Genomic DNA, 15,713 nt, shown 5'->3' with positions numbered 1-15,713 from the left:
TGGGAGATCACAGTTCACATTATGTCATACTGGAGTTAGAAATATATTTACAAGTGTAATATTGTCTTAAATGAATATCATGATAGGCCTAACTAACTCCCTCAACTGTGGGGTGGAGGGGGGGAAAGAAAGTATTACTTAGGGGCAAAAGGATCAATAAAGTTAGACAGTTTGATGTGGCCAATGCAGTTTGACATGGGTCATATTAAAAAAAGTCATATTAAAGTGAGAGAAAACTCCTCATAATCTATGTTTGAACTTATATACCTTTCAATTTCTACATAATATACTTCCTCACCACATAGGTAAAAAAAAAGTAAGCTATTGATATTTATGTCATCTTGCATTTGGAAGTATTTTAGCTAAACAAACATTGTGTCATTACAGAATTCTATTTCAACTCAACTTTGAGGTTTTAAAAATATGTAGATGCATATAACTTTAGAAGAAAGGACTAAGATGAAAAGGAAGTTATCAAGGATATTTAGGAGAGCATATAAATAATTTAGGATCACTAAGATAAACAAAAATATGTCAGGGTATATTTTATGTCTATATGTATTTCTACCTCATTTTCTTGTAACCTAATTGGATCTAAGCATATATGACGCAAACTTTAAAAATTTTGTAGAAGTGACAATGATAAGCAAAGTAGGCCAAATAATTTCTTGTTTTGGGAACATTTATATTTTACTTAGGGTATTTATTCTCCTTAAGCATCTTATTAGGCAGTAAAAAGGAGATGTTTGGGAATATAAGATTATGGTAGGCTAATGTTAGGAAAATATCTTACATGATACAGCAAGATACTTTAACTTCTTTCTCATTTATTGATCTTTTCATTTTGTAATTTGCTTATGAATCATAAAATGCCCTGTTACAGTAACCATTTCATTTTTCTACTCTGATGAGGACACTGTGACCACAATGTGCTACTTAGTTATGCCTTTCTTTTCACAGGTTTGGGTTTAACTTTAACTGGAATTAAAAATATTCTATCACATTTAGCTTCAAAAGTAAATGACTTTTTTCTTAACAACCAATGGAGAAAAGCAGATGAGATATCTGAATGTACAAAGGATGCTCTGGAGTTAATTTAGTAGTTTTGCTACCATGAAGTTAAGGGTTATGTAAATGTGTGAAAGTGTAATTTTATTAACAATTTGAAGTTATGTTATGTTAGGATTATGCAGTGATACAGTGTTAGTTCAGCTAAAATATATCTTAATACAAAACGTCATGAATACCAATAGCTGTACCTTTCTTCTTTGGCACAGAAATTAACGTGTAGTAAGGAAATGTGTAGAGGTTAAAAGAGAGGCTAGTACACTAAAGTCACAAGTTATATTCCTTATGAACTGAAGCAAAACATGCAAGCTCTAAGTGCTTTTATACAAGGAAAATAGTCTTGGCTTAGAGTGTGGTTTGAGATTCTTGGTTCTGAGATTCAGATGAGAATTTTTAATTGAGTGTGGGCAGTCTGATGGCTCTTCCTCATTTTGAACATATGTCAGTGAATATTTCTGTTTGGGTGGGTGAGTCTAAGAAATGAAGCAGACTCTCTCTCAGGCTTGTTATAGCACAGAAGGATTTCCCCCAAATAATGATTCACATTGATGATGACAGAGTAGTTAAATGGACTAGTTTGTATCACCCCCACTTTCTTCTTAGTTCACTTCCCTAGAACATTTAATTTCAGCGCTGAGAGAGATAAAGTAGTGAGGCTATCTCATGAATGCATTTTTAAAAACTTACAAATATGCCAGCTGCTTTCAGTTTTTTTTTCCATGACATAACCAAAAAGTTGTCAGACACTGATTCTTATCCCTTCCTTCCTTGACTATCCTTCCCACCCCCTCCCCATCATTGGTTTATTATTTTTTTTTTATAGGGGCATAGCCATAGAGATTGAACTTGTGATTTCATTGTATACCAAATCCCAGACAAGGAAATCCCTCTACTGTTGCAGGCCACTTACAGTTTTCTCAACAATTTAACAATCTCAGAGAGTTCCCTAGAGCAGTGGGAAGTTAAGGGACTTGCCCAGTGTCATGTAGCCAATATATGTCCAAGGAACATTCTACTCAATGATATAAAGATATTCATAATAAGTGGATTGAAATTGGCTTGATCTTCAACAACATATCTTGAAGCAATTGGTAAAGCAAAGCATTCTGCTGGGGAAAGCTTCTTGGCTGGCAACAATAGCAAACTATTCAAGTACTGTATTGCGATAATTTGTTTTCTTCCAATTGGATTCCTTTTTAACCAAAACCATGCTTATGCTTACAGGCCATAGTATATGAAGGCCAAGACAAGAACCCAGAAATGTGCAGAGTTTTACTCACACATGAAATCATGTGCAGGTAAGAATTATCTTGTTTTCCTTTAATTAGCAAAGGGAAGATAAATTTGCATCTCAAATCTGGGTTGAAAAGAAGTCTATTTTAAGGCATTAATTTCTCTTGCTTCCATAAGACAGGATCTAAAAAGAACAGTTATACATGAACACTTAGGAGTAAAGTATCAGGCATCACAGTCATTTTCAATTATTTATTAGATTTCATCCTGAAAAACATACATTTCCATTTTGATCTCACAGTATTAATGGGCACAGAACAGCCTCCTCCCTTCCTCTCTTCCAATTGAATAAAATACAATATAATCCTTTTAGTGTTAATATATGCACTCAACAACATTTCTGGTAAAATGAGTAAGGGTTCTTATTGATGTCAGCAGTCTTTTTCATTTTGGTTAGACTTGAAAATTATAGTTCCCCTTTTTAATTCTCCCACTTAAAATTATGACCACTCCTTGCACAAGCATAATTCCCCTTGAACTGAGTGTTGATTTTTTTTTTTGCTTCAGGATTGCAAATCTTAGCCACACACATAGTACATAATCATGATAATGTAGATAGTAATAATTCTCTGAAGTAAGTAAGCTTTTGGAAGGTTGGGAAGGATTAGTCTCAGAAATATATAAAAATTCATGTCATCCCCCCAACCTGAATCTTTATTTTTGCCTATTATTTTGAAGACAAGTGTGAGGGGCACATTCATTATGAGTTTCTGTAGAAAAACTTGGGGAGCAGCCTCTTATCTCCCATCTTTTAGTTTTTATTTTTATAAAAGTAACACCCCAGGCATATTATTATTACAATACATTTTAAATAATTGGATACAGTATAAAAATGCTTGAATGCAGCTGTGAAAGATAAGTGATTGATTACCCTGTCAGCAATACAAGCTCTATTTTGAGTCCCACACTAACTAACTGTAACATCACCGGTTCTGATCAATCGGGTCCTTTGAGCAGTCTGCTGTGATTCTGAGGGTTAATGTCCACTGCTCTTAGATTGGTTGAAAAACCAGTTTTTAAAGTTAACAACAAGGAAACTCATTTTTTTAGCTTCTTTATTTTGTGTTTCCAGAATCAAAATGGAAATAGCTTTGTTTTTTTCCCATGGTTAGGGAAATCACAAATATTACTCAACATTTTCCTCCTCTTACCAGTCTTCCCCTTCTTTCCCCAACCCACACCAGCAACACCTTTCCCTCCATCCTCTAGCATTCAACAACAAACTTTTAACAAATCAGCCTATTATTATTTTTAATACATAGGCATCTAGCAGGTTCTCACTTCCTTGCCTTGTGAATCTGTTAATTAATACAAAAATAGTGGAGGTTTTTTAAAAAAAAATTCACGCAACAGCTTATGAAGGAACTAAAATGTGGTCCTGGATAACCATTTCTTCTATGAATATGCTATTTGGAAAAGATTAGAGAGTCACTCTATAAAGATATATTTCATAAAAGAAAATGGAATTGCTTGTTTCAGAATTCAACCAGATAATGCCTTTTTGATGTTGGATCTTTTAAAAATATTAACCCCTTTTTAGGCCATTTACAATGACAAAAAAAAAATCCAAGCTACACTCAATTAGCATGTCATTAGTATGGAGTTTCCATGTTCCTTTGCCTGTGATGCCAGCCAAGCAGGTAATAGACAACAGAATGGATCTTAACCAGATAGGCCTGCTAATATCTGTATTTCCCAGATTTACATCTTCTATCTGAGTGTATTTGGACCTAGATAGAATAATTCTGTTTTTGAAATACTTAAAGATGTATTATGCCTTTCACATGTAGGCCTACCCTCTATTAGTGCAGTTTATATTTTTCTTGTTTTTAAAATTCATTGGTCCAAAGTACTTTATTATGCTGGCTGGCTTGCTTTACTACGGGTGCTCTTTCTATTTTTCAAAAACATAAAATAGCAAAAATAAAAATCTCAACCCACTGAAGGCAAATTATGATGTTTGCTGCAATGCTGATAGAGAAAAGCCATATTCAAAATGTCATATTGTTAATGTTACAGATTACAGTTTTCCTAGCTGCCTATAGATTTGTAAGGGGTGCTGTTTGTTTACCAGGCTGCGGTGACCCTATTATACAAATCTGTCATCTATTGTGTTGCTAACACTCTTTTAAATTGCAAATCTGATGCTCTTTAGGGGGCTCAAGAAAAAAAAAATTCTCACTCTCCACACCATTCTATTTCTCTTGATTTCTTGCCTGTTGTAAGTGGAAGTTGGGATGTGCTGAATTTGCACCAGGGGTGCAAATGCAGGCTCAATTATAAGCATAAAATTAGAGTCTGTTCACCATTAATCAGCCCAGCTAATTGCTATGCACTACCATTAGCCATATGGTGTGAAAGACAGCTTGCTCTCCCTAAGATGAAATTTCTTCATTTCAGACATGAAATAGTGAGGGCTCTGGATTTCAAAATAGCTTGTTTTAGATATTTAATTTCTAAACAACTTTCTGCAGTGCTTTCTATCAAGGCTAACTGCACAATAAAACTTTGCATTTATGGCACAAAAGCAGTATATTTATAGTACATTGAAGCCATGGCATAGAGAACATAGAGAATTCCAATTTACAGGAGGGACCCTGAATGATTTCGCTTTGTTGCAGACAAGACAGCCAGTTGCATCTCAGGTGACTGTTTAAGTTTAAGGAATCCATTGTGCTCTGCTGATGGGGGGGGAAAAAGCTATTTTGCTGGCTGGTTGCAGGGCTTAACATCCTTAGATTATAATTATTGTCATCCTTGGAGAAATAATCCCTTTGCCTTGATGGCAGGGAAATCTTTCTTCGCTTTATAGGAAAATTTTTATATTTTTGGGGTAGACACTATGGTTAATTGATAACTGACAATTGATAAAAGTTGAAATGATCATATCCTGTTAAAGAGTTTTCTTGAAGCAAAGGTCCACAAGTTGGATGCCTATTTTGCTATCCCATATTAAAATATAATTGAGAATATATCATACAACTAGAAATATGAATCTAGACGGGGTGTTCAGAGCATATATTGGAACTCATCTAATTGAGGTATAAAGCACTGACTGGACTTGGAACCAGAAGTCTAGGGTTCAAATCCTGACCTCCTAGATTATTAGCAGATCAATTTCAGCAAGTTATTGCTTCTTTCTGACTTACAGTATTTCCTTTATAAAACAGAGATGATGACTTGCATTATCTGCCTCACAGGTTGTCATGAGGAAAAGCACTTTGTAAATCTTATGGTGCTGTATTAGAATTATGGGAGTACCAGATCTAAAGCTGAAAGGGATCCTAAAACCTAGATCCAATCCAACCTCCTCATTTGACATACAAGCAAACTGAGGCACAAGGAGTTTAAATGACTTGCTCAGGGTTATCCAATAAGCATCATAAATTATTTTAAAAATTGAACCTCTGTTTATATAAAATTTACATTTATCTTGGCTTTAAACATCCAGAAAGCTAAGTTAATTAATTCCCATCCCCTAAACATGTCCAATGGAGAAAACACTAGATTTGGACTTTGAGGATCTAGGTTCAAAAATTGACTTTGCCATTTTTCGTTTTTCTGAATGTCACTTAATTTCCCTGGGCCTCAGTTTCCTTGTTTTTTGTTTTTTTTTTTTCAAATGAAAGTATTAGATGATCTCTAAAACCTCCTGTAGAGACATGGCTCAGTGGAAAGAGCACTGGGTTTGAAGTCGGAAAGACCTGAATTCAAATCTTACCTCAGACACTTACTAGTTGCATGCCAATCATTTAACCTAACTCTGTTTGCCTTAATTCACTGGAGAAGGAAATGGCAAACCCATTCCTGTGTCTTTGCCCAAAAAATCCCATGGACAATATAATATGGTCCATAGGGTCACTAAGAATCTATCCCAATTCAACAAAACAAAATCTCTAGCAGCTATAAAATTATGTCACTATAACATATTCCACAAACATTTGCTAAGCATTTATGGGGTACAGAGCCTTGTTCTAAGTGTTGGGTAGGACTGAAAATTTAGATAAATTGTGGTCCCTGCCCTCATAGAATGTATAATCTAGTCCATGATTAAGCCACAAACTTGTATAATTTAATTTGGTAGTTTAAGAGATCTGTGCTCTCTTTAATATAGGTATCTTTTCTACTGGTAAATATAGCAGTTTGCCCAAACTTTCTTATTCATGTGGTTGTATTAGTGTATTTATGTTAATTCCCATAGAGGAATTAACCCAACTCACTAGAGACTTTCCTTTATTTTAGGTCTTTTAAGATTGTTATCCCTGTCTCTTGCTATAGGACTAGTCTGCATTTTCTTTATTCTTTTGTCTATTTTTTAAAAACCCTTACCTTCTAGCTTAGAATGAATACTAAGTATTTGTTCTAAGGCAGAAGAGTGGTAAGGGCTAGGCAATTGGGGTTAAGTGACTTGTCTAGGGTCACACAGCTAGGAAGTATCTAAGACCAGATTTGAATCCAGGATCTCCTGTCTCTAGGCCTGTCTCTCTATCCACTGAGCCAGCCAACTGTTCCTTGGCCTGCATTTTCTTAACACATGTGTCCTTTATGCCACTTCTTGTGGCTTAAAGACCAATAAGTATAATATACAGTATTTCACAATAAGAGGATTGGGAAGTTGCAAGACAAATGGTACATTTAGAATACTTTTTGAATTGTGAAAAGGGGATTCAGTTGTACTTAGTTCAGTTTTAGTGTTGTGGTCTTATTCTTTAAATTGAATGAAGTTGATTTTGGGGGAAAATGGATGAGATTTAAGAAAAATTATGAATTAAAAATGGATGAATCCGTGGTGTAGAATAGAAAAAATGGTAATAATCTTTTTAATCAGAACATTTACCAAACCAGAACACTTAATTGTCTAAGTATTTTGGTTAAAGAAGAGTTTACTATATCTCATTTTATACCTGTATTCTCTGAGTTTTGGCAAAGAATAAATACATAGTCTAACCTCCAGACTCAATGAACCAACAGGTATTTGTTAAATCCCTGCTGTGTACATTGTACTGTGTAAGGTTCTTGGAGGGATGCAAAGGAATAAAATGTCAGGGCTTGAAAGGGGCTTCAGTGGCTGGCTACTGCATCTCCTGCGTTTTACAGATGAGAAGACTGGGACCTAGAGTAATGGAATGCTTAATCCGAGAAGCAACAGCAACTTAGTGACAGATTCAGAATTGAAATCGATATCTCCTGTTTCTCAGTTTGGTGCTTTCCTCCTTAAACTGAAGTATATTGGCTGGCCTTGCCCACAAATAGCTTATATTCTTTTTTTTTTTTAAACCCTTACCTTCCATCTTGGAAACAATACTGTGTTTTGGCTCCAAGGCAGAAGAGTGGTAAGGGCTAGGCAATGGGGGTTAAGTGACTTGCCCAGGGTCACACAACTGAGAAGTATCTGAGGTCAGATTTGAACCCAGGACCTCCTGTCTCTAGGTCTGACTCTCAATCCACTGAGCTACCCAGCTGCCCCCTAGTTTATACTCTTTTGGAGGTAACCATGCCTGATGAAATTCTATAGGAACAAGACTGCATTTTAGTAAGTGCTCCATTGTGCAGCCCGAGATTAGAGAGGCAATGTAAGTCTAGAGACAGGAGAAATGAATGTGGGATGGAGCTATCAGAGAAAGACAGCCTGTTTGAAGATTCTGGGAAAATAGCTACAACATAGGTGACAGAGTTTCTTAGTTCCTAAGAAACGGTCAGTATTTGTGAGAAATTAAATCCAGGTCTTCTAACTAAGAAATTGCAAAGCAAATGTTTGCTCTCATGAAACAATCTAGAATTAGATCTTTCTAGAACAAATGACTGGTAGTAAAGAAATAAATAAATGTAGACCCTATGATGGGGAAATATTAAATTCTTCTTGCCTCATTTAAGGAGTTCCTTATTAGATTACTAGAGATGAGCCTCTTGGGCAATGCTACAAGGCAGGCACTCAAGTTTTCTTTTCCTTCTATGTGCAGGGTCCCTTAGCAACCATTGGGCTTGATCAGCAATATCTGTGCTTGGAATCAGGCTCTGGGTTCACACAGCTTGGGAATGTTGAAGTTGGTCTCTTTTCTCAAACTATTTGGGAGTCCTTAGGTAAGGTTGTGGGGGTAGGACGCATTCAAACATGGGGGTGTTGCTTCAAAATCTCATGAAAACTAAAGAGAGACCACCCTGAAAACCTGAATCAAGAATTTTCTAGGAGAAAGATTATTGTAATACAAGAGGACCTATGAAAGTGTGTGGAAGAGTGGGTAGAGGGCTGCCCTTGAAGCCAGGGCGTCCTGGATTCATCTTCCCTTTCATCCTGGGAAAGGAACAGTTTCTCAGTGCTTTAGGAAACTGTAGAGGACAATACAAGCAGCAGAAAATGTGTTAACTTACATTGATAAAAGGAGTTTTCTCCATTGGGAGTGCTCTATACCAATGAAATTACTAGTCCAGTTCTCATCCCTATTAAGACCCATCTCCTAAAGTGATTGCCAGGTACATTTAAATCTCAAAATAATAATTCATTCAATAAACATTTCTTAAGCATGTTTATGACTCTCAGCAAGGTACTTGAGGGATATGAATAGGATCTGTAAGGGACCTCAGAGATCATCTAGTCCACCTTTCTCATTTTATAGATCAGGAAACTAAGGCTGGGAGAGGCCAAGTAACTTGCCCAAGATCATCTAGGTAATAAGTTGCAGTGCCAGGATTCAAATCCATTTCTTTGTGATTCCATGTCTAATGTCCTTTCCACTGTATTCTGCTGTATTATTATTGTTATCAATTACTAGTACTACTATGAAAGCATATCTCTTATATTGTGATTTTATACCACAAATATATTTGTGATTTTATGTCAGTGATTTCTACAAAGTCCTTTCATATCAAATAGCTTCAGTGAGACCCTGTTCTGTGTTATAATGAAGGAGGCTTATTTGACTTTTCAGTCCTACTTTCCTCAAGGTGGGAATTAACCAAACTTGCATCAAAAGGCACTACTCAGCCTCCTATTTCTAGAATACCTGTCTTGAGCATTGCCTTAAAGGATGGAAAATAACTGCCTTTGTACCTCCTAGGCAGCTAAGTGGCACAACTGGTGACAGAATGCTAGACCTGGAGTCAGGAATTTGTGAGTTCAAATCTGGCTTTCAACACTTCCTAGCTGTGTGACCCTGAACAGGCAACTTAACTGCTACTGTCTGCCTCAGTTTCCTTATCTGTAAAATGGGGATGATAATAGCACCCACCTCCCACTGTTGTGAGGAAAAAAATGTGGTATTTGTAATGCACTTTGAAAGCCTTAAAATGACATATAAGCATTTACTATTATTAATCTTGCACATTATTTGTTATTATTTAATAATATATTCTAAAATAGAATTAATTGTCTTTGTTGTTTAGATTTGCATGTATTTTTCTCCATTTTCTATGATCCTTCTAGGACTTCAGGAATTGATAGTGTCTTAGTTTATTGTTTCTTTTACTTCTATTCCCACCCTCAACACTTGACATTTACATGCATACACTGTATTGTGTGTATAGACTTGACCTTTGACTTCAGTGTTCTTTGAAGATTCCTAGTCAGAAAACTCCCTCTCCCGATGCAGATAGGCACCTATTCTACAATTTATAGGGAATTTATTAAAAGGTTAGGTGACTGATCTAGGAACACAGGGCTAGGATATGTCAGAGGCAGGAGTTGAACCTCAGATTTTCCTGGTGCTGGCTTTTTTTCCATCATACCATGTTGCCTCTCTACATTCATATAACCCTTTACACATCATTTTATTTATGTAATTTGACTAGAGGAACAATCCTGCAGACTAAGCGTTGTATATAGTTGTATTCCCATTTTTGTCATATTGATGAATGTGTGATCTCACTTTGAGGGTTGTCTCTCCAACAGTATAGCTCACAATCCAACAATAGCTTTTTGCCTTGTGTAATTCTCGTCCTTGATCCATAAACCCCCATTTCAGGTTCACTTAATGTGCAGGAGAGCTGCCTTCTTCTAGGTTTCTCGATATTATGTGAATATCAGATGAGCACATAGACTGTCCATCCATTATTCCATTCTCATGACATGACTGGCCTGCCCTCTCAAGACATGACCAACCCAGCTCCTTTTCCAGGTGGCCATCTCTTTTAACATATTTTATGGCACTCTAGAGGCACAAGTCTTCTTTGGTAATATGCTGTAACCTGTTCACATCCACCATGCCTCTTAGGGTGACCATACCTTTACATGTAAGCATAGTGGATTTCAGAGAGATTAAGTGATTTGCTCATTGTCATGTGGCTTAAGCAGCAGGGCTGGGATTCAAACCCAGGTTTTCTGACTCTTTATACTGTAGTTGCTATTTTTCATTGAATTTTCAGTAGTTTTGCTACCTGGCACAAACTCCCTGGGACTTTGGGGCCATAATGAGATCCTGGCCAAAGGCCTTTCAATATTTTGAGGATGTTTGCTAAATGGATTCCGTGCTTGGGAAAAATCTAGCGATGTCCTGAGACTAGATGCTTCTATATTTATTATAAAATGTTAATGTCAAAAAAAGGACTTTACTCCAGCCAGTGATTTCAGTGTATGAGATAATATGGCAAAAGACCTAGGGACTTTTAAAAAGTTCTTCATACTTAACTGTGAAGGTTTTTTTTTAAAAAATAAATCATATCTGTTAACTGACCCTTGTGGTTTTGGTTTTTGGATTATGGTTCTCCGTTCTCCTCAGCCTTTCTCATTCTGTTTTATTTCTTTTACCAGAGTTCTTTCCCCTTTTCTCTCTAGTCTCCCCTGATTCTTAACTTTTCACATTGTTTTCTTTCACTTTGTATTACTTTCTATAATATCAGTTCTTCCTTTCCATCCCATCTTTAGTCTTTTTTATGACTTTCATTTCACATCAAGATCTCCCAAACAAATTTCTCATGTTCTTCTTCCTATAGCAAACAAAGGTACCATTTCCTATTTCCATTGAGACCTCACCTGATTTAATGAGACTTAGAGGGAATGAACTACCATTCTATGGAATGGATAAAGTCCGTAGTACAGAACTCTGCATAAATGGAAATCACCAAATATCTATTGAATGAATGAATGGAAACTCCCATTCAGTTTGCTAAGTCTAAGCAATCTAGCGATTGCTAGGGAGGATATACTTTGAGTCATCTATTGCTTTACTTGCTATTGGAGCAGAGGGAGAGAATAATTATAGAATCCAAGAGAATCACAGAGATCATCTAATTTCCCATAACTGAATAAAAATCCATTTTCTAACACAACAACAAAAAAAGATTATCCAGCTTTTGCTTGATAGAAAAAAAAAATAGAGTGGTTCTCAAATAATTTTGGCTTTCTAGGGAAGAAACGGTGTCTTCTTATTGCTTCCTTTATCGATTCAGTTACCTCTGCAAAATTTAGAGGAGGGAAAGCACCCAAAATCTTGGGAAGCTAGAACCAGGGTAGAAGAGTTCTATTTCTAGAAAATAGAGTTTATCCCCAAGTTCTTGATAAGTTTAGGAACAGGTAAACATTGCTTCTTGGATGGGGGAGAAATCACAAATCAGGTTTGTAGCAGGTTTTTGGTTTATACACCTTTTGATTTCCTCTACCCCTCGTTATTAGATATATTTGAACTCCATTTCACGTAGATGACACAGAACTCAAGACAAAATACAAATTGTTCAGTCCAAAACATGCTGCACAGTAATCTCCTTGAAGGCAGACCACACCTTAGTCATCTTTATGGGGATAATAATGACATTGGTGGCAGAGGGTTATTCCAAAGATTAAATGAGATAAAGTGTTTTGTAAACCTTAAAACATGATATTAATGTTAATTGTGATTGGTCTGTGTGGATTGTTAATATAACTTATAAATGGGATTCTTAAATGCTCCATTCTCACAAACAATATTTTAAAATCTTTTGGAACAAGGCAAGTCTTTAGTTTACAAAGCGTGCAAACCTCAGTCAGAGTTCAGGTGGAGTTTGGGTAGAGTAAGCTTACATTTCACATAATTGCCTTATATATGACCTGATAGAGGGCATCAGTTTCCAGGGTAAATCTTACCATAATATGAGTGGCCATTAATGTTCTTAGAACACTTAAAACAATATCCAAACTTGAGCACAAAAAGCAGCTGGCACATGGAATTTGTAGCCTTTCTCTGCTGTCCTCTTCTCATTTCTACAAATTCTGACTGTAATGAAGATAGCCTCCAAGCAAACCTTTATCCTGGGATTTTGGAAGAGCTTTATTTGAAGAAAACTCTCCCAACAAAGAGAATAAGAAAATTAATCTCACATTATGTTAATAATATTAATCTCACAGTATAGTGACTACTAGATTTAAGGTCAGAAGACCTGGGTTCAAATTTCAGTTTTGTTTCTTACTTACTGTGTGACCTTGAGCTATGAGGTTAATAGTGTTGGGGTCTAGAGTCTTAAAATGGTCTAGGTCTAAAGTCTTAAAATGCTAGCTATCATCATCATCATCATCATGATTATCATTTTGGGTCTCAGTTTCCTCATCTATAAAATGAAGAGCTTTGCTTAAATGATCACAATGGTCTCTTCTAGTTCCAAATCCTCTTATCTTATGATCACAGAAGAGGAAAAAAATGTATCTCTGTCATTACTTATACTTTCTACAAAATGAAAAATAATTGATCTTTCTCTAACCCTGACCCCCCCCCTTTTAATAACACTGGGGCCAAGTGCTAATTGCATGCATTCTATGTTACCTTCGAAAGATGATGGGAGGGGGGCATAAAGAGCATTGCCATTAGAGTCAGAACCCCCAGGTTAGAATTCTGGTCCTGACATTTAGTCCCTGCATGACCTTCAGCAAGTTGGATCTCTCTCAGGAACTTAGTTTCTTCCAGTGTAAAAGCAAGTGGCTTGCCTAGATGATTTCTGAGGTCTCCTCTCCTTCTGATATTCCATGCTCTTCCCCTATGGAGGCTAGTGAATGGGGAGAGCAGTTATTAGGCCAGTAATTCATGGCTGGGGGGGGGGGGGAGGTTCCCCTACCTCCACTCCCCACCCCCACCTCTCAGTGACTCCCAGCTGTGCCTGGAGAAGTTAAACATAATCATTAACCCATAGGTGACCCAAATAGAATTTTCTGTCACAAAGATCGGTTGAGTTCCAGGTATGGCTTCATGGTAATTCTACCATATGTAACCCAGCAATTTGAACCTTCTGTCTGCCTAATGATAATTTTACAATGTAATGGTTGTACTAAATCCTTTCACTTTTGCTCTATAGCCGCTGTTGTGACAAGAAAAGCTGTGGCAACCGAAATGAGACTCCCTCAGATCCAGTGATAATTGACAGGTAGGGGCCACTATTCTTTCCTTGAATCCTTCTTCCTCATTATAATGAAACACCTGCCCTGTGTCACTAATGGGCAAGGGTTATGGATGTATATGGATGAAATTTGGTTGTTGATAGTGAATTAAGCTGAGCTGTGACTGCAGTTCCCATGAAGGCCAGATGGAATGTTCTTTGGAGGGAGACCTGTTCCTTGGAGGGCTCTGGTTTTGTGTCGGATTCATACTCTGAGGAGGATATTTTTCTCCCCTGACTTTCTGTGGTTCAATCCTCATGCTGTGCCAGGAAGCTTCAGAAATAAAATAATAATAGTTTGTGATTTATGAAATGTGGTTGGGTACTTATAAATATTTAACTTTTATTTGAAAAATGTTTGAATCATTATCACTTTTAGCTACAGTAGTTCTGTTGGATGCAATCCATCTGCATTTTAAGGTTTTTATTTATGCATAAAAGCAGTTAAAAGAGATCTGCGAACTAAGATTTTTTTACTATTATTTTCCTGGTTTGATTGCTACTTTTACTGTATTGTAAGTTGATTAATTCATCCTGCTTGTCTTAATTATTGTGTTTTAAAACAGATCCATATTACTAATCTGACATGACCAAGTAAATCATGGTGGAACAATAAATCTGTTTTAGTTGCATATTGCCGTTTTAAGTCACTGTGCTTACACATTATGCAAAGTTGCATTCCAAATATTCATTTTACATTTTAATTATTGAAATTCATTGTACGGAAACATATATGATAAACCATTTGTTATGTAGCATTAGTCTTTGAGAGTTAAATGGCCTGGAAGGTTTATGGATTCTGTCAGTTGTCAGCTGGGAAGAGGAAGGCTTTCCACCAATCCACAAAAAGAATCTTTTAAGAGAATGACTCTTTTTCTCCCCTAAGGAAACACTAGGGCTAAGCAAAAAAAAAAAAAAATCTTTTGGGGGCTTTAGCATTTTTGTTTTTAAAGTTGAGGCATCCATTTCATACAGTTGAAATCTCCTTTGCGGGATTGTACATTTCTGGTGGGCAATAAAGCAAAGAAGATATATTCTATACATCCAGACTTCCTGAACTGCCATAAGTCACTCTTTTCACTTAGATGGCCTTTTGGGGCTAAAACCCAAAGCAAATGTTTATTGTCAGATATATACCTCCAGGTTGCAACAAAAAGAGAATGATTAAAAAGAGGTCTTCAGCCTATGAAGTTATTTAATATTCAGACCTTTAAAATTCATTTTTCTTCTCTGTAAGACATCAAAGTTAAACCTAGGAGAGAGAGTTAAGTGTGAGTGCTGTTGTTGTGGCCACACTACGCCGAGAATTAAGAAGCTCTATATCTATTTACATGCTGGTATAGACGTCACACTTTTTCTGCAAAGACGCAGAAACCTTTGAGGAAGGCAAAGTACGACTGGACTCTTGCTACCCACGCCTATTTGTCGTCTATGGAGGCAGTTCAGTGTACTCAGTTGGTGCTTCGTAGCTTGGTAATCAACACAAACATTACATTAGTCTTTTTAAAACAACATTTTTTTATGTAAAAAAGAATAATGCTGATCAAAGAACGAGTTCACATATTAGGCAAAGAAAGCCTCGAAATCGCCAACATCCTGTTATGCACACAGTTCAGTTTAGATGATAAAATAAACCTTACCTCGCCACCCGCAATGAAACAGTTTTTGGCTTGTGAATGGGTTAAGCTTTTAAGTTCTTCATTCGGTTTTAAATTGTGACTCTGATATAGAAGGTTGATATGACTGTGGTTTGAATAACATTTGATTTTGACCTGTTCCTGTGGGTTGCAATGGCATAAGAAACTTGACTCAGCAGTGCCATAATTAGCCCAGCCTGTGTTTTTGAAACAGGATTGTGTTACCTGGATTGCATTAGCACGGCCTCTATTGTTGCCGCTTTGCATCTGTCCCAGTAGGGTACTTAAAACCTTTTCTTGGCTGGGGTAGTTCAAACAATTTAGGCAAAATAAGTACGCACTTTATACTGTTGGTGGCTTTAGTGATATTACTCATGACATTTA

The 15,713-nt window shown here is 36.5% G+C and overlaps 1 protein-coding gene across 5 annotated transcripts in view; it reads left to right on the top strand.

The window, feature by feature from the left end:
* The window catches only part of EBF1 (EBF transcription factor 1), a 452,008-nt gene that overhangs the window by 13,035 nt on the left and 423,260 nt on the right, over positions 1-15,713 (top strand). For all 5 annotated transcript variants that reach the window (XM_056811532.1, XM_056811529.1, XM_056811530.1 and 2 more), the window contains 2 exons: positions 2,293-2,366; positions 13,612-13,680. In XM_056811532.1, coding sequence (XP_056667510.1) covers positions 2,293-2,366; positions 13,612-13,680 — 143 coding nt within the window. The remainder of the gene's footprint in view (positions 1-2,292; positions 2,367-13,611; positions 13,681-15,713) is intronic.

Source organism: Monodelphis domestica, chromosome 1, assembly GCF_027887165.1.
Source record: "Monodelphis domestica isolate mMonDom1 chromosome 1, mMonDom1.pri, whole genome shotgun sequence".
Taxonomy (NCBI): domain Eukaryota; kingdom Metazoa; phylum Chordata; class Mammalia; order Didelphimorphia; family Didelphidae; genus Monodelphis; species Monodelphis domestica.
Note: the sequence above shows the minus strand (reverse complement) of the source record. Positions and strands in the feature narration are given on the sequence as shown.